This window comes from Larus michahellis, unplaced genomic scaffold (genome assembly GCF_964199755.1).
Source record: "Larus michahellis unplaced genomic scaffold, bLarMic1.1 SCAFFOLD_417, whole genome shotgun sequence".
In the NCBI taxonomy this organism is placed as follows: domain Eukaryota; kingdom Metazoa; phylum Chordata; class Aves; order Charadriiformes; family Laridae; genus Larus; species Larus michahellis.
The window spans coordinates 1-22,500 of NW_027435962.1; the positions used below are offsets into that span (position 1 = coordinate 1).

A 22,500-nucleotide genomic window follows, 5' to 3' on the forward strand; every position below is an offset into this window, starting at 1 on the left:
TGTTCCTGGACTGGGGAGGAGGCCTTTCGGGGAATGGAGCGCCACCGACTCCCTCTACGGCGCCCGGCACCTGGCGGCACGCATGGCCGCCACCCCCCACGGCACCCACGGCACCCACATCACCGCCATGGTGAGGGGCAGCGAGCTCGCTGCTGGGGGGGGGGGGGGCGGGGGGGGAAGGTCTGGTGGCACCCAAGGGCGGTGGCATGGTGGTGGGAGGGGGTCTGGTGGCACCCAAGGGTGGTGCCATGGCAGTGGTGTGGTCTGGTGGCACCCAAGGGTGGTGCCATGGGGGTGGGAGGGGGTCTGGTGGCACCCAAGGGTGGTGCCATGGGAGTGGGGGGGCCTCTAGTGGGCCTCAAGGATGGGGGGACAGCAATGGGGTGCTCTGGTGGCACCCAAGGGTGATGGCATGGCGGTGGGAGGGGGTCTGGTGGCACCCAAGGTGGTGCCATGGGGGTGGGAGGGGGTCTGGTGGCACCCAAGGGTGGTGCCATGGGGGTGGGAGGGGGTCTGGTGGCACCCAAGTGCAGTGCCATGGCAGTGGTGTGGTCTGGTTGCACCCAAGGGTGGTGCCATGGCGGTGGGAGGGGGTTTGGTGGCACACAAGGGTGGTGGGATGGCAATGGGGTGCTCTGGTGGCACCCAAGGGTGGTGGCACGGCGGTGGGAGCAGGTGTGGTGGCACCCAAGGGTGGTGCCATGGCGGTGGGGGGGCCTCTAGTGGCCCTCAAGGATGGTGGGACAGCAATGGGGTGCTCTGGTGGCACCCAAGGGTGGTGCCATGGGGGTGGGAGGGGGTCTGGTGGCACCCAAGGGCGGTGGGACAGCAATGGGGTGCTCTGGTGGCACCCAAGGGTGGTGGCATGGCAGTGGGAGGGGGTCTGGTGGCACCCAAGGGTGGTGGGACGGCAATGGGGTGCTCTGGTGGCACCCAAGGGTGGTGGCATGGCAGTGGGAGGGGGTCTGGTGGCACCCAAGGGCGGTGGGACAGCAATGGGGTGCTCTGGTGGCACCCAAGGGTGGTGCCATGGGGGTGGGAGGGGGTCTGGTGGCACCCAAGGGTGGTGGGACGGCAATGGGGTGCTCTGGTGGCACCCAAGGCGGGGGTGCCGCGGCGCTGTCCCAGCTGGGCCAGTCCTGAGAGTGGTGGCACCCGGGTGTCCCCACGGCCCTGCTGGTGTCCCCAGAGCCTGCTGGTGCTGCTGGACCTGCTGGGCGCCCCCCACCCCGCCATCCACAGCCACTTCCCCCGCACCCACCACTGGTTCCTGCGCCTCGTCGCCATCGGTGAGGGACAGGGACACGGGGACAGGGGACATCGGGGGTGGGAACAGGGGACACGGGGACACAGGGATGGGGACACGGGATGGGGAGACGGGAACAGGGGGCACGAGGACATGGGGATGGGGACAAGGGGGCGGGGACAGGGGACAAGGGGATGGGGGACAAGGATGGGACAGGGACACGGGGATGGGGACACGGAGATGGGAACGGGGGACACGGGGACACAGGGATGGGGAGACGGAAACAGGGGAGACGGAAACAGGGGACACGAGGACACAGGGATGGGGACAAGGGGACAGGGATGGGGACAGGGGACACAAGGACATGGGGATGGGGGACACGGGGATGGGGAGATGGGAACAGGGGACACGAGGACATGGGGATGGGGGACACAGGGACACAGGGATGGGGACAGGGGACAAGGGGATAGGGGACAAGGATGTGGACAGGGGACACGGACATGGGGATGGGGACACCAAGATGGGAACAGGGGACACGGGGACACAGGGATGGGGACAAGGTGATGAGGGGATGGGGACAAGGGGGCGGGGATGGGGACAGGGGACACAGACATGGGGATGGGGACACAGGGATGGGAACAGGGGACACGGGGACACAGGGTTGGGGACAAGGGGGCGGGGACAGGGGACAAGGGGATGGGGGACAAGGATGGGGACAGGGGACACAGGGACAAGGATGTGGACAGGTGACACGGACATGGGATGGGGAGATGGGAACAGGGACACGGGGACAGGGGACAAGAGGACAGGGGACAAGGACGGGGACAGGGGACAAGGGCACGGGGCACAAGGACGAGACAGGGGACACGGGGACGGGGGAGACGGGGATGGGGACAGGGGACAAGGATGGGGATGGGGACACAGGGATGGGGACATGGGGACAGGGATGGGGACACGGGGACAGGGATGGGGACAGGGGACACGGGGACGGAGGGACAGGGGGATGGGGACATGGGACAAGGATGGGGACAGGGGACACGGGGACGGGGGACACGGGGATGGGGACATGGGGACAGGGATGGGGACACGGGGATGGGGACAGGGGACAAGGATGGGGACGGGGACACGGGGATGGGGACATGGGGACACGGGGATGGGGACAAGGGGCCGGGGGACAAGGACGGGGACAGGGGACACAGCGGGGGGGGACATGGGGATGGGGACATGGGGACAGGGATGGGGACACGGGGACACGGGGATGGGGACAAGGGGCCGGGGGACAAGGACGGGGACAGGGGACACGGGGGGGGGGACATGGGGAGGGAAACGGGGAGGGGGAGGAGGCTGGGGGTGTCACAGAAGGTTTGTGTGTGTGTGTCCCCCGCGTCCCCCCCCGACCCGTGTCCCCTCTGTGTGTGTGTCCCCCCCTGACCCGTGTCCCCTCTGTGTCCCCCCCCCAGAGCAGCGCCTGCGGGGGCTGGGGCTGCTGCGCGCCCCCCCCGGGACCAGCCCTTCTTCCGCCTCAGCCCGGCCCCGGGGCCCGTCGAGGACGACCATGTCCCCTTCCTGCAGCGAGGTGACGTCCCCAAACCCCCCCCCTTGTCCCCAAGCCCCCCCCCCCCCCGTCCCCAAACCCCCCCGCCCCGTCCCCAAATCCCCCCCTCTGTCCCCAAATGCCTCCCTCTGTCCCCAAATCCTCCCGCCCCGTCCCCAAATTGTCCCCACTTCTCCCCCCCTCTGTCCCCAAATGCCCCCCACTGTCCCCAAATGCCCCCGCCCCGTCCCCAAATCCCCCCCCCCCCCGCGGTCCCCAAATCCCCCCCCCATCCCCAAATTGTCCCCAACCCCCCCCCCGCCCCGTCCCCAACCCACCCCCCCATCCCCAAATCCCCCCACCTTGTCCCCAAATGCCCCCGCCTCTGTCCCCAAATCCCCCCCCTTGTCCCCAACTCCCCCTGCCCTGTCCCCAAATGCCCCCACCTTGTCCCCAAATGCCCCCGCCTCTGTCCCCAAATCCCCCCCCCTCTGTCCCCAAATGCCCCCCACTGTCCCCAAATCCCCCCGCCCCGTCCCCATATTGTCCCCAAATCCCCCCCCTTGTCCCCAAATCCCCCCGCCTTGTCCCCAAATTGTCCCCAAACCCCCCCCACACCCCGAGTCCCCATGGCCGCGTTGTCCCCTGGGGCGCGTCGTCCCCCCGGGGGCGATGACATCCCATAGCTGGGGGGGGGGGGGGGAGGGACGTATATCCCCCCCCCCCCGCCACTTCGCCGTGTCCCCCCCCCCCCAGGTGTCCCCGTGCTGCACCTCATCCCCACGCCCTTCCCCGCCGTGTGGCACACGCCGGGGGACACCGAGGACAACCTGGACCCCCCCACCGTGGAGGACCTGGCCAAGATCCTGCTGGCCTTCGTGGCCGAGTTCCTGCAGCTCTGAGCCCCCCCCCACCCCCCCCCAACAACCACGGGGGACACCCCCCCCCGGGGACCCACCCCCGGGGACTCAGTAAAGGGCTGGGTGACCCCCGGGGACGTGTCCTGTGCTGTCACCCTGCCACCCCGGGGACACCCCGGGGACGAGGGACATGCGCCATTGAGGGGGGGGGGGGACGGGACACGGGGAGATCCCAGGGAGGGGGGATCGGGGTCCTTGGGGACCCGGGGTGGGGGGGGGGAATTGGGGGCTTTGGGGACACTGTCGGGGTCCTTGGGCACCCCAGGGTGCTGTTGGGGTCCTTGGGGACACTGGGGGGGTCTTTGGGGACACTCCTGGGGGGTCCTTGGGGACATTATCGGGGTCCCTGGGGGCGCCATTGGGGTCCTTGGGGTCACTGTTTGGGTCCTTGGGGATATTATCGGGGTCCCTGTGGGTGCTACTGGGGTCCTGGGGGACACTGTGGGGGTCTTTGGGGTCCTTGGGGACACTATTGGGGTCTTTGGGGACACTCCTGGGGGGTCCTTGGGGACATTATCGGGGTCCCTGGGGGTGCTATTGGGGTCCTTGGGGTCACTGTTGGGGTCCTTGGGGATATTATCGGGGTCCCTGTGGGTGCTACTGGGGTCCTTGGGGACATTGTGGGGGTCTTTGGCGACACTATTGGGGTCTTTGGGGACACTCCTGGGGGGTCCTTGGGGACATTATCGGGGTCCCTGGGGGTGCTACTGGGGTCCTTGGGGTCACTGTTGGGGTCCTTGGGGATATTATTGGGGTCCCTGTGGGTGCTACTGGGGTCCTTGGGGACACTGTGGGGGTCTTTGGGGTCCTTGGGGACACTATTGGGGTCTTCGGGGACACTCCTGGGGGGTCCTTGGGGACATTATTGGGGTCCCTGGGGGTGCTATTGCGGTCCTTGGGGACACCGGGGGGGTCTTTGGGTCACTGTTGGGGTCCTTGGGGATATTATCGGGGTCCCTGTGGGTGCTACTGGGGTCCTTGGGGACACTGTGGGGGTCTTTGGGGTCCTTGGGGACACTATTGGGGTCTTTGGGGACACTCCTGGGGGGTCCTTGGGGACATTATCGGGGTCCCTGGGGGCGCTATTGGGGTCCTTGGGGACACTGTGGGGGTCCTTGGGGACCCCGGGGTGCCATTGGGGTCCTTGGGGACACTATTGGGGGGGGGTCCTTGGGGATGCTATCGGGGTCTTTGGGGACCCCAGGGTGCCGTTGGGGTCCTTGGGGACACTATCGGGGACCTCGGGGTGCTACTGGGGTCCTTGGGGACACTGTGGGGGTCTTCGGGGTCCTTAAGGACACCATTGGGGTCTTTGGGGACCTTGGGGACACTATCGGGGTCCTTGGAGACCCCAGAGAGCCATTGGGGTCCTTGGGGTCACTATTGGGGAGGTCCTTGGGGATGCTATTGGGGTCTTTGGGGACCCCAGGGTGCCGTTGGGGTCCTTGGGGACACTATCGGGGTCCTTGGGGACACAGTGGGGGTCTTTGGGGACATTATTGGGGTCCTTGGGGACATTATTGGGGGTCTTTGAGGACCCCGAGGTGCCATCAGGGTCCTTGGGGACATTGTGGGGGGGTCCTTGGGGACACTGTGGGGGTCTTTGGGGACATTATTGGGGTCCTTGGGGACACTGGGGGGGTCTTTGGGGACCCCAGGGTGCCATCGGGGTCCTTGGGGACACTGTGGGGGTCTTTGGGGACATTACTGGGGTCCTTGGGGACACTGTGGGGGGGTCTTTGGGGACCCCAGGGTGCCATCGGGGTCCTTGGGGACACTCTCGGGGTCCTTGGGGACACAGTGGGGGTCTTTGGGGACATTATTGGGGTCCTTGGGGACATTATTGGGGGTCTTTGGGGACCCCACAGTGCCATCGGGGTCCTTGGGGACATTGTGGGGGGGTCTTTGGGGACATTATTGGGGTCCTTGGGGACACTGGGGGGGTCCTTGGGGTCCCCAGGGTGCCATCGGGGTCCTTGGGGACACTGTGGGGGTCTTTGGGGACACTCTTGGGGTCCTTGGGGACACTGGGGGGGGTCTTTGGGGACCCCAGGGTGCCATCGGGGTCCTTGGGGGACACTGTGGGGGTCTTTGGGGACATTACTGGGGTCCTTGGGGACACTGTGGAGGGGTCTTTGGGGACCCCAGGGTGCCATCGGGGTCCTTGGGGACACTGTGGGGGTCTTTGGGGACACTCTTGGGGTCCTTGGGGACACTGGGGGGGGGTCTTTGGGGACCCCACAGTGCCATCGGGGTCCTTGGGGACACTCTCGGGGTCCTTGGGGACACAGTGGGGGTCTTTGGGGACATTATTGGGGTCCTTGGGGACATTATTGGGGGTCTTTGGGGACCCCGAGGTGCCATCAGGGTCCTTGGGGACATTGTGGGGGGGTCTTTGGGGACATTATTGGGGTCCTTGGGGACACTGGGGGGGGTCTTTGGGGACCCCAGGGTGCCATCGGGGTCCTTGGGGACGCTGTGGGGGTCTTTGGGGACATTACTGGGGTCCTTGGGGACACTGTGGGGGGGTCTTTGGGGACCCCACAGTGCCATCGGGGTCCTTGGGGACACTCTTGGGGTCCTTGGGGACACAGTGGGGGTCTTTGGGGACATTATTGGGGTCCTTGGGGACATTATTGGGGGTCTTTGGGGACCCCGAGGTGCCATCAGGGTCCTTGGGGACATTGTGGGGGGGTCTTTGGGGACATTATTGGGGTCCTTGGGGACACTGGGGGGGTCCTTGGGGTCCCCAGGGTGCCATCGGGGTCCTTGGGGACACTGTGGGGGTCTTTGGGGACATTATTGGGGTCCTTGGGGACACTGGGGGGGTCTTTGGGGACCCCAGGGTGCCATCGGGGTCCTTGGGGACACTCTCGGGGTCCTTGGGGACACTGTGGGGGTCTTTGGGGACATTACTGGGGTCCTTGGGGACACTGGGGGGTCTTTGGGGACCCCAGGGTGCCATCGGGGTCCTTGGGGGACACTGTGGGGGTCTTTGGGGACATTACTGGGGTCCTTGGGGACACTGTGGGGGGGTCTTTGGGGACCCCACAGTGCCATCGGGGTCCTTGGGGACACTCTCGGGGTCCTTGGGGATACAGTGGGGGTCTTTGGGGACATTATTGGGGTCCTTGGGGACATTATTGGGGGTCTTTGGGGACCCCGAGGTGCCATCAGGGTCCTTGGGGACATTGTGGGGGGGTCTTTGGGGACATTATTGGGGTCCTTGGGGACACTGGGGGGGTCCTTGGGGTCCCCAGGGTGCCATCGGGGTCCTTGGGGACACTGTGGGGGTCTTTGGGGACATTATTGGGGTCCTTGGGGACACTGGGGGGGTCTTTGGGGACCCCAGGGTGCCATCGGGGTCCTTGGGGACACTGTGGGGGTCTTTGGGGACATTGCTGGGGTCCTTGGGGACACTGTGGGGGGGTCCTTGGGGACCCCACAGTGCCATCGGGGTCCTTGGGGACACTCTCGGGGTCCTTGGGGACACAGTGGGGGTCTTTGGGGACATTATTGGGGTCCTTGGGGACACTGGGGGGGTCTTTGGGGACCCCAGGGTGCCATCGGGGTCCTTGGGGACACTCTCGGGGTCCTTGGGGACACTGTGGGGGTCTTTGGGGACATTACTGGGGTCCTTGGGGACACTGGGGGGTCTTTGGGGACCCCAGGGTGCCATCGGGGTCCTTGGGGGACACTGTGGGGGTCTTTGGGGACATTACTGGGGTCCTTGGGGACACTGTGGGGGGGTCTTTGGGGACCCCACAGTGCCATTGGGGTCCTTGGGGACACTCTCGGGGTCCTTGGGGATACAGTGGGGGTCTTTGGGGACATTATTGGGGTCCTTGGGGACATTATTGGGGGTCTTTGGGGACCCCGAGGTGCCATCAGGGTCCTTGGGGACATTGTGGGGGGGTCTTTGGGGACATTATTGGGGTCCTTGGGGACACTGGGGGGGTCCTTGGGGTCCCCAGGGTGCCATCGGGGTCCTTGGGGACACTGTGGGGGTCTTTGGGGACATTATTGGGGTCCTTGGGGACACTGGGGGGGTCTTTGGGGACCCCAGGGTGCCATCGGGGTCCTTGGGGACACTGTGGGGGTCTTTGGGGACATTGCTGGGGTCCTTGGGGACACTGTGGGGGGGTCCTTGGGGACCCCACAGTGCCATCGGGGTCCTTGGGGACACTCTCGGGGTCCTTGGGGACACAGTGGGGGTCTTTGGGGACATTACTGGGGTCCTTGGGGACACTGGGGGGGTCCTTGGGGTCCCCAGGGTGCCATCGGGGTCCTTGGGGACACTGTGGGGAGTCTTTGGGGACATTACTGGGGTCCTTGGGGACACTGGGGGGTCTTTGGGGACATTACTGGGGTCCTTGGGGACATTATTGGGGGTCTTTGGGGACCCCAGGGTGCCGTCGGGGTCCTTGGGGACCCTCTTGGGGGGGAGGGTCCTCGAGGGTGCTGTCGGGGCCCTTTCACCTTCACCTTCCCCTTCCTTCAACCCGAGCCCGAAAATTCCCCGTTTCTCCGAAAAAAAAAAAAAAAAAAAAAAAGAAGAAAACAACAAAAAAAATTATAAAATAATAAAAATCAACGAAATGAAAAAAAAAAAAAAATATCCCCCGTTTTTATTGCTTGTACCGTACGAATCCGGTGCCGGGGACGCCGGGGACGCCTTGTCCAGGTTGTTGGGGGGGGGGGGGTATCTCACCCCCTCCCCCCTCCTTGCTCCGCCGGGGTCTTCTTTTTTTTCGAGGTGAATCCAAGTGGATTTGGGCAACTTGAAACCGAGCGACGAAAACGCCCCCCTCAAAAAAAGGCGCTTTTTTGTTGTTTTGTTTTTTTTTTTCTTCGGCTCCATCCGGCGGCCAAAAGCTCCAAACCCCGGCCCTGGTTTTGGCAAGGGGTGGGGGGGGGCGGGGGGGGCGACGGGGATGACACAAGTCCAGTTTGTCACCTTCATCCGGCGCCGTCACCCCTCGAGGACGTCACCGCGACCGTCACCGCGGCCTCACTTGGCTTTAAGGCACCCAAAAAAAACCCCAAAAAAAGCCAAACTCTCACTTTTTAGGACGGCGTTTTCCTCGGAGCGGGGGGGGGGTTTTTTTTTTTTTGTTTTTTTTTTTCTTTCTGTCCCCCCCCCCCCCCGCCTTAGTTTTTCCGTAGGTTCAGCTGCAGGGGGTGAGACGTGCCCCCTATCACCCTCGGTGTTTGGGGGGGGGGGGGGGGGTCCTGTCCTGTTGCCCCCCCCCCCGCCGCGTCTCCCCCCATTTCTGGCAAAAAAAAAAAAAATCCAGCTTTTCCCCCCAAAACTGGGAGCAGTGGGTTTTACTGGGGGGGGGGGGTTGTCAAGGCCACAGTTGTGTGTGTCTTAGGTGGGGGGGTGTGTGTGTGTGTGGGGGGGTCGGTTTAAAAAGCTGCGGGCACTTGGAGGAGCTTGAGGGGAGGGAGGAAAAAAAAAAAAAAAAAAAAGAAAAAAGAAATAAAAATAATAATTAATTAAAAAGTCCGAGCAGTCCCAGGCCAGGCCGGGGGGGGGTGTGCGGGGGGGGGGGTTATGGCTTCCGAAAGGCACCACGGCACGTTCCGGCCCCCCCCGGCCCTTTCCGCCGGAAAAGGGAATCTCCCTGCGGTGAGTGAACCCCCAAATCCTCCTCCTTCCTCCTCTTCCTCCTCCTTTTCTTCTTCCTCTTCCTCCTCCTCCTCTTCCTCCTCCTCCTCCTCTTCCTCGGAGGCCGAATCCCAGTTATTCCCGGATGCTGGCGGAGTAGGAGAACTGCGGGAAGTGCGTCCGCTGGTCGTTTTCCAGGGAGCCCATGTTGTCGTCTGCGAAGCCGGGAAGGGGAAAAAGGTTTGAGGAAGAGGGAAAAAGCCGGAAAAGCCTTTCCCGGCGCCTTCGTCACCCTTCCCCGCTCCCTCCCGGGGCGGAGAGGCCACCAAACACGGCCAAGAGGCCACCGAACATGGCCAAAAGGCCACCGAACATGGCCAGGAGGCTGCCAAAAATGGCCAGGAGGCTGCCAAAAATGGCCAGGAGGCCGCCAAACACGGCCAAGAGGCCGCCAAACATGGCCAGGAGGCTGCCGCAGCTGGCCAAGAGGCCGCCGCAGCTGGCCAAGAGGCCACTGAACATGGCCAACAGGCCTCCAGAATTAGCCAAGAGGCCACCAAACATGGCCAAGAGGCCACTGAAGCCTGCCAAGAGGCTGCCGAAAATGGCCAGGAGGCCACCAAACATGGCCAGGAGGCCACCAAAAACGGCCCAGAGGCTGCCACAGCTGGCCAAGAGGCCACCTAACATGGCCAACAGGCCTCCAAAAATGGCCAAGAGGCCACTGAAGCCTGCCAAGAGGCTGCCGAAAATGGCCAGGAGGCCACCAAACATGGCCAGGAGGCCACCAAAAACGGCCCAGAGGCTGCCACAGCTGGCCAAGAGGCCACCGAACATGGGCAAGAGGCCTCCAAAAATGGCCAAGAGGCCACCAAACACGGCCAAGAGGACACTGAAGCCTGCCAAGAGGCTGCCGAAAATGGCCAGGAGGCCACCAAACATGGCCAGGAGGCCACCAAAAACGGCCCAGAGGCTGCCACAGCTGGCCAAGAGGCCACCTAACATGGCCAACAGGCCTCCAAAAATGGCCGAGGCCATCGAACACAGCAAAGAGGCCACCAAACACGGCCAACAGGCCTCCAAAATTGGCCAAGAGGCCACCAAACACGGCCAAGAGGCCGCCGAAAATGGCCAGGAGGCCACCGAAAATGGCCCAGAGGCTGCCACAGCTGGCCAAGAGGCCACCGAACATGGCCAAGAGGCCTCCAACAATGGCCAAGAGGCCACCGAAAATGGTCAAGAGCCCACCGAAAATGGCCCAAAGGCTGCTGCAGCTGGCCAAGAGGCCACCAAACATGGCCAAGAGGCCACTGAAGCCTGCCAAGAGGCTGCCAAAAGTGTGCAAGAGGCCACCGAAAATGTCCAAGAGGCCACCAAAGCTGGCCAAGAGGCTACCAAAGCTGGCCAAGAGGCTACCAAAGCTGGCCAAGAGGCCTCCGAACATGGCCAGGAGGCTGCCGCAGCTGGCCAAGAGGCCACCGAACACGGCCAAGAGGCCACCGAACATGGCCAAGAGGCCACCGAACATGGCCAGGAAGCTGCCAAAAATGGCCAAGAGGCCACCAAACACGGCCAAGAGGCTGCCGCAGCTGGCCCGGAGGCCACTGAACATGGCCAACAGGCCTCCAAAATTAGCCAAGAGGCCACCAAACATGGCCAAGAGGCCACTGAAGCCTGCCAAGAGGCTGCCGAAAATGGCCAGGAGGCCACCAAACATGGCCAGGAGGCCACCAAAAACGGCCCAGAGGCTGCCACAGCTGGCCAAGAGGCCACCTAACATGGCCAACAGGCCTCCAAAAATGGCCGAGGCCACCGAACACAGCGAAGAGGCCACCGAACACAGCCCAGAGGCTGCCACAGCTGGCCAAGAGGCCACCAAACACGGCCAACAGGCCTCCAAAATTGGCCAAGAGGCCACCAAACACGGCCAAGAGGCCGCCGAAAATGGCCAGGAGGCCACCGAAAATGGCCCAGAGGCTGCCACAGCTGGCCAAGAGGCCACCGAACATGGCCCAAAGGCTGCTGCAGCTGGCCAAGAGGCCACCAAACATGGCCAAGAGGCCACCAAACACGGCCAAGAGGCCACTGAAGCCTGCCAAGAGGCTGCCAAAAGTGTGCAAGAGGCCACCGAAAATGTCCAAGAGGCCACCAAAGCTGGCCAAGAGGCGACCAAAGCTGGCCAAGAGGCCTCCGAACATGGCCAGGAGGCTGCCGCAGCTGGCCAAGAGGCCACCGAACACAGCCAGGAGGCCACCGAACACGGCCAAGAGGCTGCCTGAAATGGCCAAGAGGCCACCAAACACGGCCAAGAGGTCACTGAAGCCCGCCAAGAGGCTGCCGAAAATGGCCAGGAGGCTACCAAAGCTGGCCAAGAGGCCACCAAACACGGCCAAGAGGCCACCAAAGCTGGCCAAAACCTCTCCGGGATGGGGGGTGGGCAGGGAGAGGGTCCCCAAGGTTTTCCGGAGCCACCAGCGCCCCCCACCCCCACCCCGGGGTGCCAGGACAAAAGGAGGTTGGGGGGAGAGGAAGGTGACGCAAAGCCTTGGGGGGGGGTGTGGGGGGGGGTGGTGGTCCCCGCCTGGGGGCGGCGGCGGGTGGGGGGGGGGACACGACACTCACAGCGATCCGGGGGGGTGATGGTGATGGACTGGGCGGTGAATTCGTCGTCGAAATAGCGCGTGTCGATCTCGGAGGTGACTTGGGGTTTGAAGGGCGGGACGAGCTGGGGGGAAAACCACAAGTTTGAGCCCCCCCGCCCCGACCTTGTCCCTTTGCGTGGGTCGTGTCGTCCGTCCGTCCCCGTCCCCCCCCCCCCCCAAAAAAAAAAAAAAAGCGCTCCCGTCCCTTCCCACCTTCTTCTGCACCACGTCCTGCCAGTTGATGGGGGCGAAGAAGCGATGCTCCATCACCTCCTTGGCGTCGTTGGGACCTCCGCCCAGCCTGCGGGCACACAGAAGCTTCCAGAACCGCGTTTCACACCCCCCCCCCCCCCCACCAAAATTCCCCCCACCGGCTCCTCACCGTTGTTTGGGATCCTTCTTGAGCAGCCCGGCCAGCAGGGATTTGGCCTCGGGGCTGAGGGTGCGCGGGAAGCGGATCTCCTCCATGAGGATGAGCTCGAAGAGGCGTTCGTGGTCCTGGTTGTAGAAGGGGAGGCGGCCGCACATCATCTCGTACATGACGACCCCCAGGCCCCACCAGTCCACGGCCCGGCCGTAATCGTTGTCCTCCAGGACCTGCGCCGGGGGGGGAGGGGCGGGAAGAGGGTGAGGATGGTGCCGAGGAGGTGGAAGAAGCGGGGGCGGCAAGACGAGGAGGGAAAGCCGTTCTAGATATGACCCCCGTGCCCCCGGGTTGGGAAAAGCCACGGGGAGGATGAACCTCCAGGGAAAGGAAGAAGCTCCGCGGAAAGGATCGACCTCCGCGGAAAGGAAGGACCACTTGGGAGTGGAAGGACCTCCGCGGAAAGGAGGAACGTCCGCGGAAAGGAAGGAGCTCCAGGGAAAGGAAGAAGCTCCGCGGAAAGGAATGACCTCATGGGAATGGAAAGACCTCCATGGAAAGGAGGAACGTCCACGGAAAGGAAGAAGCTCCGTGGAAAGGAAGGACCTCCAGGGAAAGGAAGAACCTCCAGGGAAAGGAAGAACCTCCGTGGAATGGAGGAAGCTCAATGGAAAGGAAGGACCTCCATGGAAAGGAAGGTCCTCCTGGGAGAGGAGGAACCTCCCCAGAAAGGAACGACCTCCTGGGAAAGGAACGACCTCCAGGGAATGGAAAGACCTCCAGGGAATGGAAAGACCTCCAGGGAAAGGAGGAAGCTCCCTGGAAAGGAGGGACCTCATGGGAATGGAAAGACCTCCACAGAAAGGAGGAACCTCCCCGGAAAGGAAGGAGCTCCAGCGAAAGGAAGAAGCTCCAGGGAAAGGAAGGTCTTCTGTGGAAAGGAAGGACCTCCAGGGAAAGGAGGAACCTCCCCGGAAAGGAAGGACCTCATGGGAATGGAAGGACCCTCCGCGGAATGGAAGGACCTCCAGGGAGAAAGCTCTTTGGCACAAGAGTTTGGAGCAAAGCCTCCAAGGAGGCCTCCAAGGAGGAAAGCGGCGGGAAGGCTGGAATTACCTCCGGAGCCAGGTACTCGGGAGTGCCGCAGAAGGTCTTCATGGTGGCTCCATCGGAGATGCCTTCCTTGCAGAGCCCGAAGTCGGTGATTTTGATGTGGCCGTCTTTGTCCAGCATGAGGTTTTCCAGCTGAAATACAGGAAATCAAACCAAACCAAACAAAAAAAAAAAAAAGAGGTAGGAGAAAAGATTTGGAGCCCAGCGAAGTCGGGAGCGGGACGCTGCTCCCCGGAAGGCTCCGTCGGATGGTTTTGGGGGTCTGGGTCCATCGCCGCGTGATGGGGGACGAGGTTCAAGCTCTCCCTTCCCCAGCCGAGCTCCTGCCTTCCCTCCCGCGCCCACGCGGCTGGAAAAACATCCCCGGCTCCGAGCGGAGAGCGGGAACGGAGAAACGCGGCTCTTCCGTCAACCCCAACACAACGTTGCGCCGGCTGAAAACCCTTCTCCAGGGTCCCTCGGGGGGATTTTGAGGGGATTTTAGGACTCCGCACCCACAAAACGCCAAGTGGGGGAGATGAAAATTGCAGCCGATGGGGCGAAGGCGTCGCTCGCGGAGGCGGTACCTTGATGTCCCTGTACACCACGTCCCGGGAATGCAGGTATTCCAGCGCCGAGACTATTTCCGCCCCGTAAAAACGGGCTCGGTCTTCCGTGAAGACGCGTTCTCTCGAGAGGTGGAAAAAGAGCTTGGAGGGGAAAGGAAAAAAAAAGAAGAGGTTGAGCCACAAGCGCTTAAAAAAATCCCAACGAATTGGGTTAATCGCCCTCGGCACGCGGCTAATGCCGTCATATGGGGCCTAAGCTCCTCGCGGGAGCGGTCGAAATATCGACGGTGTGTCCCCCCCCTCCCCAATCCCCCGGGGTCTGCCTCCCGAAACGCGTGCCGAGGGGAAAACGCGCGGGATTAAATTCCTCCCCCCGAGCCTTGGGCTCCCACCTCTCCGCCGTTGGCGTACTCCATGACGAAGCAGAGGCGGTCGTTTGTCTGGAAGGCGTATTTCAATGCCTGGGAGAGAGGGAAAAATAACAGTGAGGGAGGGGAAAGGAAGTGAAGAGGGAGGAAAAGGAAAGGGGAGGAAAAGGGGGGAGGAAAAAGGAAAAGGGGGAGGCGGGAAAGGGAAAGGGGGAGGCGGGAAAGGGAAAGGGGGAGGCGGGAAAGGGAAAGGGAGAGGCGGGAAAGGGAAAGGGAGAGGCGGGAAAGGGAAAGGGAGGCGGGAAAGGGAAAGGGGGAGGCGGGAAAGGGAAAGGGAGGAGGGAAAGGGAAAGGGGGAGGCGGAAAAGGGAAAGGGGGAGGCGGAAAAGGGAAAGGGGGAGGCGGAAAAGGGAAAGGGGGAGGCGGGAAAGGGGGAGGCGGAAAAGGGAAAGGGGGAGGAAAAAGGGAAAGGGGCAGGAGGAAAAAGGGAAAGGGGGGGAGGAAAAAGGGAAAGGGGGGGAGGAAAAAGGGAAAGGGGGGGGAGGAAAAAGGGAAAGGGGGGGGAGGAAAAAGGGAAAGGGGGGGGAGGAAAAAGGGAAAGGGGGGGGAGGAAAAAGGGAAAGGGGGGGAGGAAAAAGGGAAAGGGGGGGAGGAAAAAGGGAAAGGGGGGGAGGAAAAAGGGAAAGGGGGGGGAGGAAAAAGGGAAAGGGGGGGAGGAAAAAGGGAAGGGGGGGAGGAAAAAGGGAAAGGGGGGGGAGGAAAAAGGGAAGGGGGGGAGGAAAAAGGGAAAGGGGGGGGAGGAAAAAGGGAAAGGGGGGGAGGAAAAAGGGAAGGGGGGGAGGAAGAAGGGAAAGGGGGGGGAGGAAAAAGGGAAAGGGGGGGGAGGAAAAAGGGAAAGGGGGGGAGGAAAAAGGGAAAGGGGGGGAGGAAAAAGGGAAGGGGGGGGAGGAAAAAGGGAAAGGGGGGGGAGGAAAAAGGGAAAGGGCTGGGAGAGGCGGCGGGGGTTCTGCGCTTCCAGAGGCCGGGGGGGGGAAGGGTGCGGAATAATTCCTAAAACGATCAAAAATCCTCTCCCTCGGCCGTTCCCCGTTGGATATCGCTTGCGAAGCGACGCTGGGGATGGAGCCGGGGGGGGGCAGATTCCGCGGGCGACCTCCGTGATAATCCAACGGATGCGGGAAGGGGGATGGTGCCACGGAACCCGTAAGCGGCGTGTACTTACCTTAAAGGCCACCCAGTGCCACCCCCCCCCCGGCCCCGGGCCACGAGCCGGGACATCTTCAACTAGCCCAGGTTGCCCCAAGCCCCCTCCAACCTGGCCTCGAAGCCCTCCGGGTGTGGGGCAGCCACAGCTTCTCCGGGCAACCTGGGCCAGGGGCTCGCCGCCCTCAGAATAAATTTCTTGCCCGTATCTCATCTAAATCTCCCCTTTTTTTACCTTAAAACCCCTGTCTCTTGTTCCGCGGTTCCCTTCCCTGATCCGGAGGGCTTTCCCGGAGCTCCTTTAGGGACTGGAAGGGGCTCCAAGGTCTCCCCGGAGCCTTCTCTTCTCCAGGCTGAACGCGCCCCCCCCCCGCCTCCAACTCATCCCGGCCCTCCCAGCATCTCCGGGGGCCTCCTCCGGCCCCGCTCCAACAGCTCCGCGTCCAGCCCCACACCCGCCCCCCCGCCCCGACCCCCCCAAATCCTCCTCCTCGGTCCAAGCCATTCCTCCTCCCAACTTGGATTCGTGCTCGGGATTGCCCCCGATCCCACAGGCAGGATCCTTGCCCCCCTCAGCCCGGTTGAATTCCAGGAGGTCGGCAGGGTCCCACCTCTCCAGGTCCCTCTGGATGGCGTCCCTTCCCTCCCCCCCCGCCCCGGCCCCCGGCGCGTCGACACTTGCCCCCCCACCGGCCTTTTTCGCTTGCCCCGTGGCCAGACTTACGGTGAGGAAGGGGTGCCTGGTGTTCTGCAGCACCCGGCTCTCCGTCACCGTGTGCGCCACCTCGTCCTGCGGAGAGGGAGGAGAAATTCCGTTTAATCCCTCCCCGCTTCCTTCTGGAAAACCCGGAGGGTTTGGGGGTTTTTTGTTTGGTTGGTTTTTTTGGGGTTTTTTTTTTGGCACCGCCGCCAGCTATTCCCAGGAAAAAAGAAAAAAAAAGTCCTGGGAGCTCCAAGCGCCCAACCGTTACCATTCCAGGGTAATTCCTGGAATTCCCCCCGGCGTGTTTAGAGGAGCCGGCCACGGCTCGGGGAAGCATTTTGAAAGCGCATCCCAAAATATGAAAGGGGGTGGCGGGGCTGGGGGGAGGTTTGGAAAAATCCCTTCCGACCCCCCCCCCGACCGTTCTGCGATCCCGACGAGCTCCGACTCCCTCCCTTTGGGGCTCCGGCACGTACTTTGGCAATGATGACCTCTTTCCGGAGAATTTTCATGGCGTAGTAACGGCCGGTGGCTTTTTCCCGCACCAAGATGACTTTGCCGAAAGTGCCTTTTCCCAGGAGTTTCAGGTAATCGAAATCGTTCATGGTCTGGGGGAGAAAGGAGGAGACGGAGGCGAGTTGGGCGAGCGGGATGGGGAAAAAGGCTTTTCCGACCTATTTCCCCCCCCCGCCCCCTGCCGTTCTCCCGGTGACAGCGGATACCGCGCGGACGAGGTTCATCCCACGAAGCGAAATTCCCAATCCCGCGTCGGGGAGGGGGACGACTTACGGCCTTGGCGCGGGTTTTGCTGACGGCCACCTCCATCTCCTCGGCGCCGGTGCCGTCGTTAGGAGATCCGCATTTGTAATCCATCGTATCCGCCTCCGGCTCCTGGTTCTTCAGGCTGTTGGCTACCGTTTGGATGGCTCGCATCCACTCCTCGCTAGGGAGAGACAACAACAACAAAAAAATAAAAAAAAAATAAAAAAAACGCGGATTGGCGGCACCGGGAGTCGCAGCCGCGAGGTTTTTTGGGTTGTTCTCCTCCAGCTGCTGGAGGCAAGGCGCTGTTTATCCCGGATTCCCGAAGGAAAAGGCCGTCCCGCGGGCCTTACCGCTCTTCGGGAGAGTCCACGTGGAAGGTCCTCTCGATGACCGTCGTCCATTGCAAGCAGCGGATGACGAAGGTGTTGGGCCGGGGCCGCTCCGTCTTCATCAGCTGGCACTCTGCCATGTCCGAAACCCGGGAAAAAAAGGGGAAAAAATAAAATAAAAAAAAAATAGGGGGACGACGATTGTTCGGGATCATCCCAAAACCCTTCCCTAGCGACACCGGCGGGGGGGGACGAAAACGCGTCCGCGTTACCTGCCACCGAGAAGTTATTGAGAGGGGGCAAGCTCTGGTCGGCCGTCTCCGGCCGTTCCTTGTAGCCGATGAAGGAGCCGTCGCTTTTCAGCAGGAAATAACGGGGCCGCCACGTTTTGATGTATTCCCCTGCAGGGAAAAAAAAAAGAGGATGGAGGGGGTTTGGTTTTTTTTTGGGAATGGACCCCCTCGGCGGGGGTTTCCCCGCGGCCCAGAGGGAAAACTAAAAGGCGGAAGGACCCCCCTCGTAGCCGGAAAATTAAGCGGATGGGGTGGATTTCTCCCAGGCTTCGGAGAAGCTCCCGCAAAAAGCTGTGATGTAGGAGAGGACGGCCCGAAAAACGCTGGCAAAAGGAAACGCGGCGCCAAAAAAAAAAAAGGAAAAAAAAAAAAAAAAAAAGCTTTCGTGCGTCCCCACCCCGGCAGCTCCAAAACGGATCCGGAGCGACCTCGGCGGCTCCGGATAAAGACATGGCAGCGGTGGGAGACGCCGGTTTCGCTCTCTCCCGCTGTTTTTTCCCGGAAGGAGGAGGAATCCATGAACCTGGCGGGCCAGAAGGTCCGCGGGGAGATGTCGGGATGGGCCTCCGGCTTTCCCGAGGCGGCAAGCAAATAAAAAAACGCCGCCGCCGGAGGCTTTGCCGGCAAAGCGGCGTCGCCGAGCCGTGCCCGGAGCGGAAGAAAAGCCGAAAGCGAGGAATTTGGGATGCTCTGAGGATGCCGAGGTGCTTCGTGGTCCGTTTCGGGGCAACCCCAGCCCTGTTTTTTTTTTTACGCCGGGAAACGGTTAAAAAAAAAAAAAAAATAAAAATAAAAAAATCGCCCGGTAACTGGAAACCGGAGCTCTCCTTTCCCGAGCGGCAGCTGCGGAGTTGGATTCCCCGGGATGAACCCCGTCCTTGGAGGAATGCCACCGCTTCCGAGCCGCCTCTCCGGCTTTTCCCTCACCTCTCTTGTGCAGCCAGCCTTCCTTCACCACCGCCACGTCGGTCATGGTGGTGCCGGGGAGGGGTGGGTGGGTGGGTGGGTGGGGGTGTGTGTGTTGGGGGGGGGGGGCTCTTCTAACCCCCCCTTCTCTGCCGCCGGAGCGGGGAAACGGCTACGGCCCGTAGGGAGAGCGGAGGCGACCTGGGGGAGAAGAGGAGAGAGATGCTCAACGCTTTTCCTTTCCCCGCTTTCCGTCCAGGTTTCCGCACCCCCCACCCCTCCCCTCCCCCCGCCATCACGCACGGATTTAAAAACTCCTCCGTTGCCCCCGTTTTCACACCCCCCCCCCCCCCAAAAAAAAAACCCCACAAAACAACCCAAAATTCAAAGAAAATGAGCGCGACGGCCTTGCAAACCTGGAGGGGGGGCCGGGACGGAGGAGGTTTGTCGGCATCGTCCCTTCACCCGGCCACTGCGCGAGGGGGGATTTAAAAAAAGCTTGGGAAAAGTTGGGACAAGCTCCGGGAAAGGCTTGGGGGGGGGTAGGGGTGGGGGGGACGACGGGGAGGGGAAAACGGTGCCTTGGAAAACAAACAGCTCGAGAAAAATTAATCGGAGTCACCTGACGGGGATTTAACTCCCCCGGGCTCCGAAATTCCGCTGCGACGCGGGACGTGCCGCGTCCCGGCGGTGGCCGGAGGGGATCGTCCCCGGCTTCGGGTTTCCCCGGAGCCACCTTGGATTTGCTGCGTCCCTTATTCCCCCCCACCCCCCCCGGACCCCCACCCCGACCGTGATTTTCCAGGATAAAATAAACTCCAATCCCATAAATTTACAGCCGGGCGCGAGGGGTTGGGGTTTTCCAGCTCCATCCCAAGCGAGAAAAGAGCCGTAGCGGTCCCGGATGGATTCCCCGGACGCGGCGTTATCCCTCAGGGAGCTGCCGCTTCCCTGCGATCCCTCGGGATCCATCCCAGCTCCCCGCCTAACTCCCAAACTCCCAGCCTGATTTTCAAATCTCCGCTCTCAAAGCTCTCCCTCCGCCGCGCGAAAGGAAGCGGAGGGAATAATTCCTCTTCCTCGCTTCCGGAAATCTCCCTGGATGGGAAGCGCGAGCATCCCGGGATGCTCCGGCAACGGGGGAGGAGGATTTTTGGGGAATTCCCTCCGCCCGCCCGGATGCGGGGCAGGTAATTTGGGCAGCGCACGCTGGGTCAATCTTCGGACGGATCCGCTTCCCACCGGATTCCGGCAAAAACCTCGTTGCCGTTAATCCCCCTGCGAGGGATCCGCTCGGCAGACGCTAACGAGGTGCCGAGAGGCTTTAATTAAAAAAAATCAAAATCCTCCAAATTACAAAAAAATGGGCCCAAACCGAGCGATTCCACAGGGTTGCGGGATTCCCGGCGTCGGAGCGAATCCAGTTTTCGGGGAAATCTGGGATCGTTGCTTGTCGGCATTCCGCGCTCCGCTAATTATCCCGGCGGCAATTAAAAGCCTTCGATTAAGCGTACCCGGCCTTGGATTAGATTGTCCCGCAAAAGCGCGGGACGGCGAGGCTCTCGAATCCGGAACGCGCGGATTTCTCCGAGCCGACACCGCCTCGACCTTCCGGAGCGACGTGAACCAAAAATGACGGGTTTTTAAAAATAAAAATAATAACTAAATCCACCCGAATCGTTTTTGGGGGCGAGTTAAAAGATAATTACGCCAGCGGGGAGAATCGGGATTCGGGAATCGCCGTCGGCTCGAAGTGTTCCCTCGTCTCGGCGGGCAGCGGAGGGTTTTTAAGGCGCTAACGAGGAGCGGGAACGAGCGGCCGTCGTTAGCCGCACGCCGCGTTTTTCCCCATCGTTTCGGTTATTTCCGAACGACGGAGCGGGATCGTATCCGCCGGGATTCGGACAGCCCCACCCGAGGCGGGCCAGAGCGCTTTCCCAGGTAGGCACCGAAAAGCAGCGATTCCAAAAAAAAAAAAAAACCCCCCCAAAAAAACCAAACCCAAAACCAAAAAAAAAACCCCAAAAAACCAAAACCACCCCCAAAAAAAGGCCCATTTCTGGTGCCTTCGAGGCCCATTTCTGGTGCCTTCGAGGAACTCTGGGGGGGGGGGACGAGCTTTCAGAGGAGGTTGGAAAGGACAGGGGCCCCCCCCTGCCCCCCCCCCCCCCCCCAAAAAAAAACTGCCTGGGCCCCCCCAATCCTACCAATAACTCCCAGCTCAGGCTCCCCCCCCATGTTATCCCTCTGGATAACGCCCCCCCCCCCCCCATATTATCCCCCTGGATAACGCCCCCCCCAAGCCTGCCAGCCCCCCCTCAAGCTTGTCTGAGCCCCCCCCAAGCCTGCCAGCACCCCCCCAAGGCCTGCTATGGCCCCCCCAGACCTACCAAGGCCCTATAACAGCCCCCCCCCCCCCAAGTTATCCCCCTAGATAACCCCCCCTCCAAGGCCTGCCAGGGCCCCAGGACAGGACCCCCCCCCCGCCATCATCCCACTGGATAGTGCCCCCCCCCCACATTATCCCCCTGGATAATGCCTCCCCCAAGCCTGGAAGGCCCCCCCAGATCTACCAGGGCCTCAGGACAGGCCCCCTTCCATGTTATCCCCCTGGATAACGCCCCCCCCCCCATATTATCCCCCTGGATAACAACCCCCCCAAGCCTGCCGGGGCCCCTAAAACAGCCCCCCCCATGTTATCACCCTGGATAACACTCCCCCAGGCCTGCCAGGGCCCCCCCAGACCTACCAGGGCCCCAGGACAGGCCCCCCCCCCCCCCCCCCGCCATGTTTTCCCCCTGGCTAACGCCCCCCCCAAGCCTGCCAGGCCCCCCCTAGGCCTGCTATGCCCCCCCCAGACCTACCAGGGTACTAGAACAGGCCCCCCCCCCCCCCCCATGTTATCCCCCTGGATAACGCTTCCCCCCCCCCCCCCATATTATCCCCCTGGATAACGACCCCCAAGCCTGACAGGGCCCCCCTAGACCTGCCAGGGCCCCCCCAGGCCTGCGAGGGCCCCAGGACCGGCTCCCCCCCCCCTCGCCTCCGCGGATGGTACGGTCCCCGCGACGCCCCTCAGGAGAACGGGCGGGTCCATTCGGCGGCGCGCTGAGGGGGGGGGGGGGGGGGGGGTGGGCTGCGGCGGCGGGGTCGGGGGGGGCGAGCCGGCGGCGCGCACCCCTGCCGGAGGAGAGGGGGGGGTGTGGGTGGTACGTTCCGCGCGGCGCCCAGCCGGGGGGCGGGCGAGACCATTGCGCGGCGCCGTGGGGGGGGGGAGGGGTGGTGTTGGAAGCAAGGCCGCGGCCTCCTCACCTGTCATGGACGCCCCATCCCGGTAGCGGTGGGGCTTTCCCCCCCCCACAACCGCCACCGCCGCCGCCTCCTCCTCTTCCTCCTCCTCCTCCTCCGCCGCCCCGTTCTGTCTTATCGCCTCCCGGAACCGCCGCTCGGTGAGCGCAGGAAGCGGACACCGGAGTTGGAAGGGGGGGGGGGGGGGGGAAGTGAGGGAAAGGGGGGGGGGGGGTTACCGGAGCGCGGAGCCGCCCTTGCGCATGCGCCGAGGGGCGGGGCCGCCTCCTCCCGCCGCGCACGCGCACCCCGCCTCCCGCCTCCCTCCGCCTCATTTGCATATATGCAAATCGAGCCGCATCAAACTCCGCCGCCCGAATTCCACTTTCCACGCTTTTATTTGCCCAAAAAAAAAAAAAAAAATTAAAATAAAATAAAATAAAAGCTCCTCCGCGGGTCGAAAGGCAAAAACTGAAAAACTGAGGGGAAAAAAAAAAAAACAAACTGAAAAAAATCCACTCGTTTTTGGCTTTTTTTTCCACACAGCAAACGCAAGCGGCGAAGGAAAACCTGCCCCCCCCCCCCCTCCTCCCCCCTCAAAAATATCAGGTAAAATAATCAAATTAATGGTTGTTTTTCTTATTAAAAAGACTCGCCGTTACAGGCC

General features: G+C 62.5%; 2 protein-coding genes across 2 annotated transcripts; one reads left to right on the forward strand and one right to left on the reverse strand.

Moving 5' to 3' along the window:
• Positions 1 to 16: 16 nt before the first annotated feature.
• On the forward strand, positions 17 to 3,869 carry LOC141736787 (glutaminyl-peptide cyclotransferase-like protein; the record flags this gene model as incomplete). Its single annotated transcript, XM_074571357.1, is given in 5 exon segments — positions 17 to 130; positions 1,190 to 1,289; positions 2,707 to 2,750; positions 2,753 to 2,822; positions 3,537 to 3,869. Coding segments are annotated over 5 exon segments (474 nt in total), but the record flags the coding sequence as incomplete, so codon positions are not given.
• A 4,430-nt stretch (positions 3,870 to 8,299) lies between these two features.
• On the reverse strand, positions 8,300 to 21,992 carry LOC141736789 (RAC-beta serine/threonine-protein kinase). The gene is made up of 14 exons (XM_074571359.1): positions 21,858 to 21,992; positions 18,567 to 18,746; positions 17,619 to 17,747; positions 17,368 to 17,479; positions 17,042 to 17,195; positions 16,729 to 16,860; positions 16,274 to 16,339; positions 14,371 to 14,439; positions 13,997 to 14,119; positions 13,434 to 13,562; positions 12,336 to 12,550; positions 12,167 to 12,254; positions 11,934 to 12,036; positions 8,300 to 9,526 (listed from the first exon to the last, which is right to left on the reverse strand). The coding sequence occupies exons 2-14, from the start codon at positions 18,610 to 18,612 to the stop codon at positions 9,447 to 9,449; spliced, it is 1,446 nt and encodes a 481-aa protein (XP_074427460.1). The 5' UTR covers positions 18,613 to 18,746; positions 21,858 to 21,992; the 3' UTR covers positions 8,300 to 9,446.
• Positions 21,993 to 22,500: the final 508 nt, after the last annotated feature.

Excerpts from the sequence above, each read along its gene's own strand:
- LOC141736789 (XM_074571359.1), bottom strand. The coding sequence starts at position 18,612 with ATGACCGACGTGGCGGTGGTGAAGGAAGGCTGGCTGCACAAGAGAG. Across the intron at positions 17,480-17,618 it reads CAATAACTTCTCGGTGGCAG|AGTGCCAGCTGATGAAGACG; the intron begins GTAACGCGGACG and ends CGGACATGGCAG. Across the intron at positions 12,037-12,166 it reads AGGACGTGGTGCAGAAGAAG|CTCGTCCCGCCCTTCAAACC; the intron begins GTGGGAAGGGAC and ends TTTTCCCCCCAG.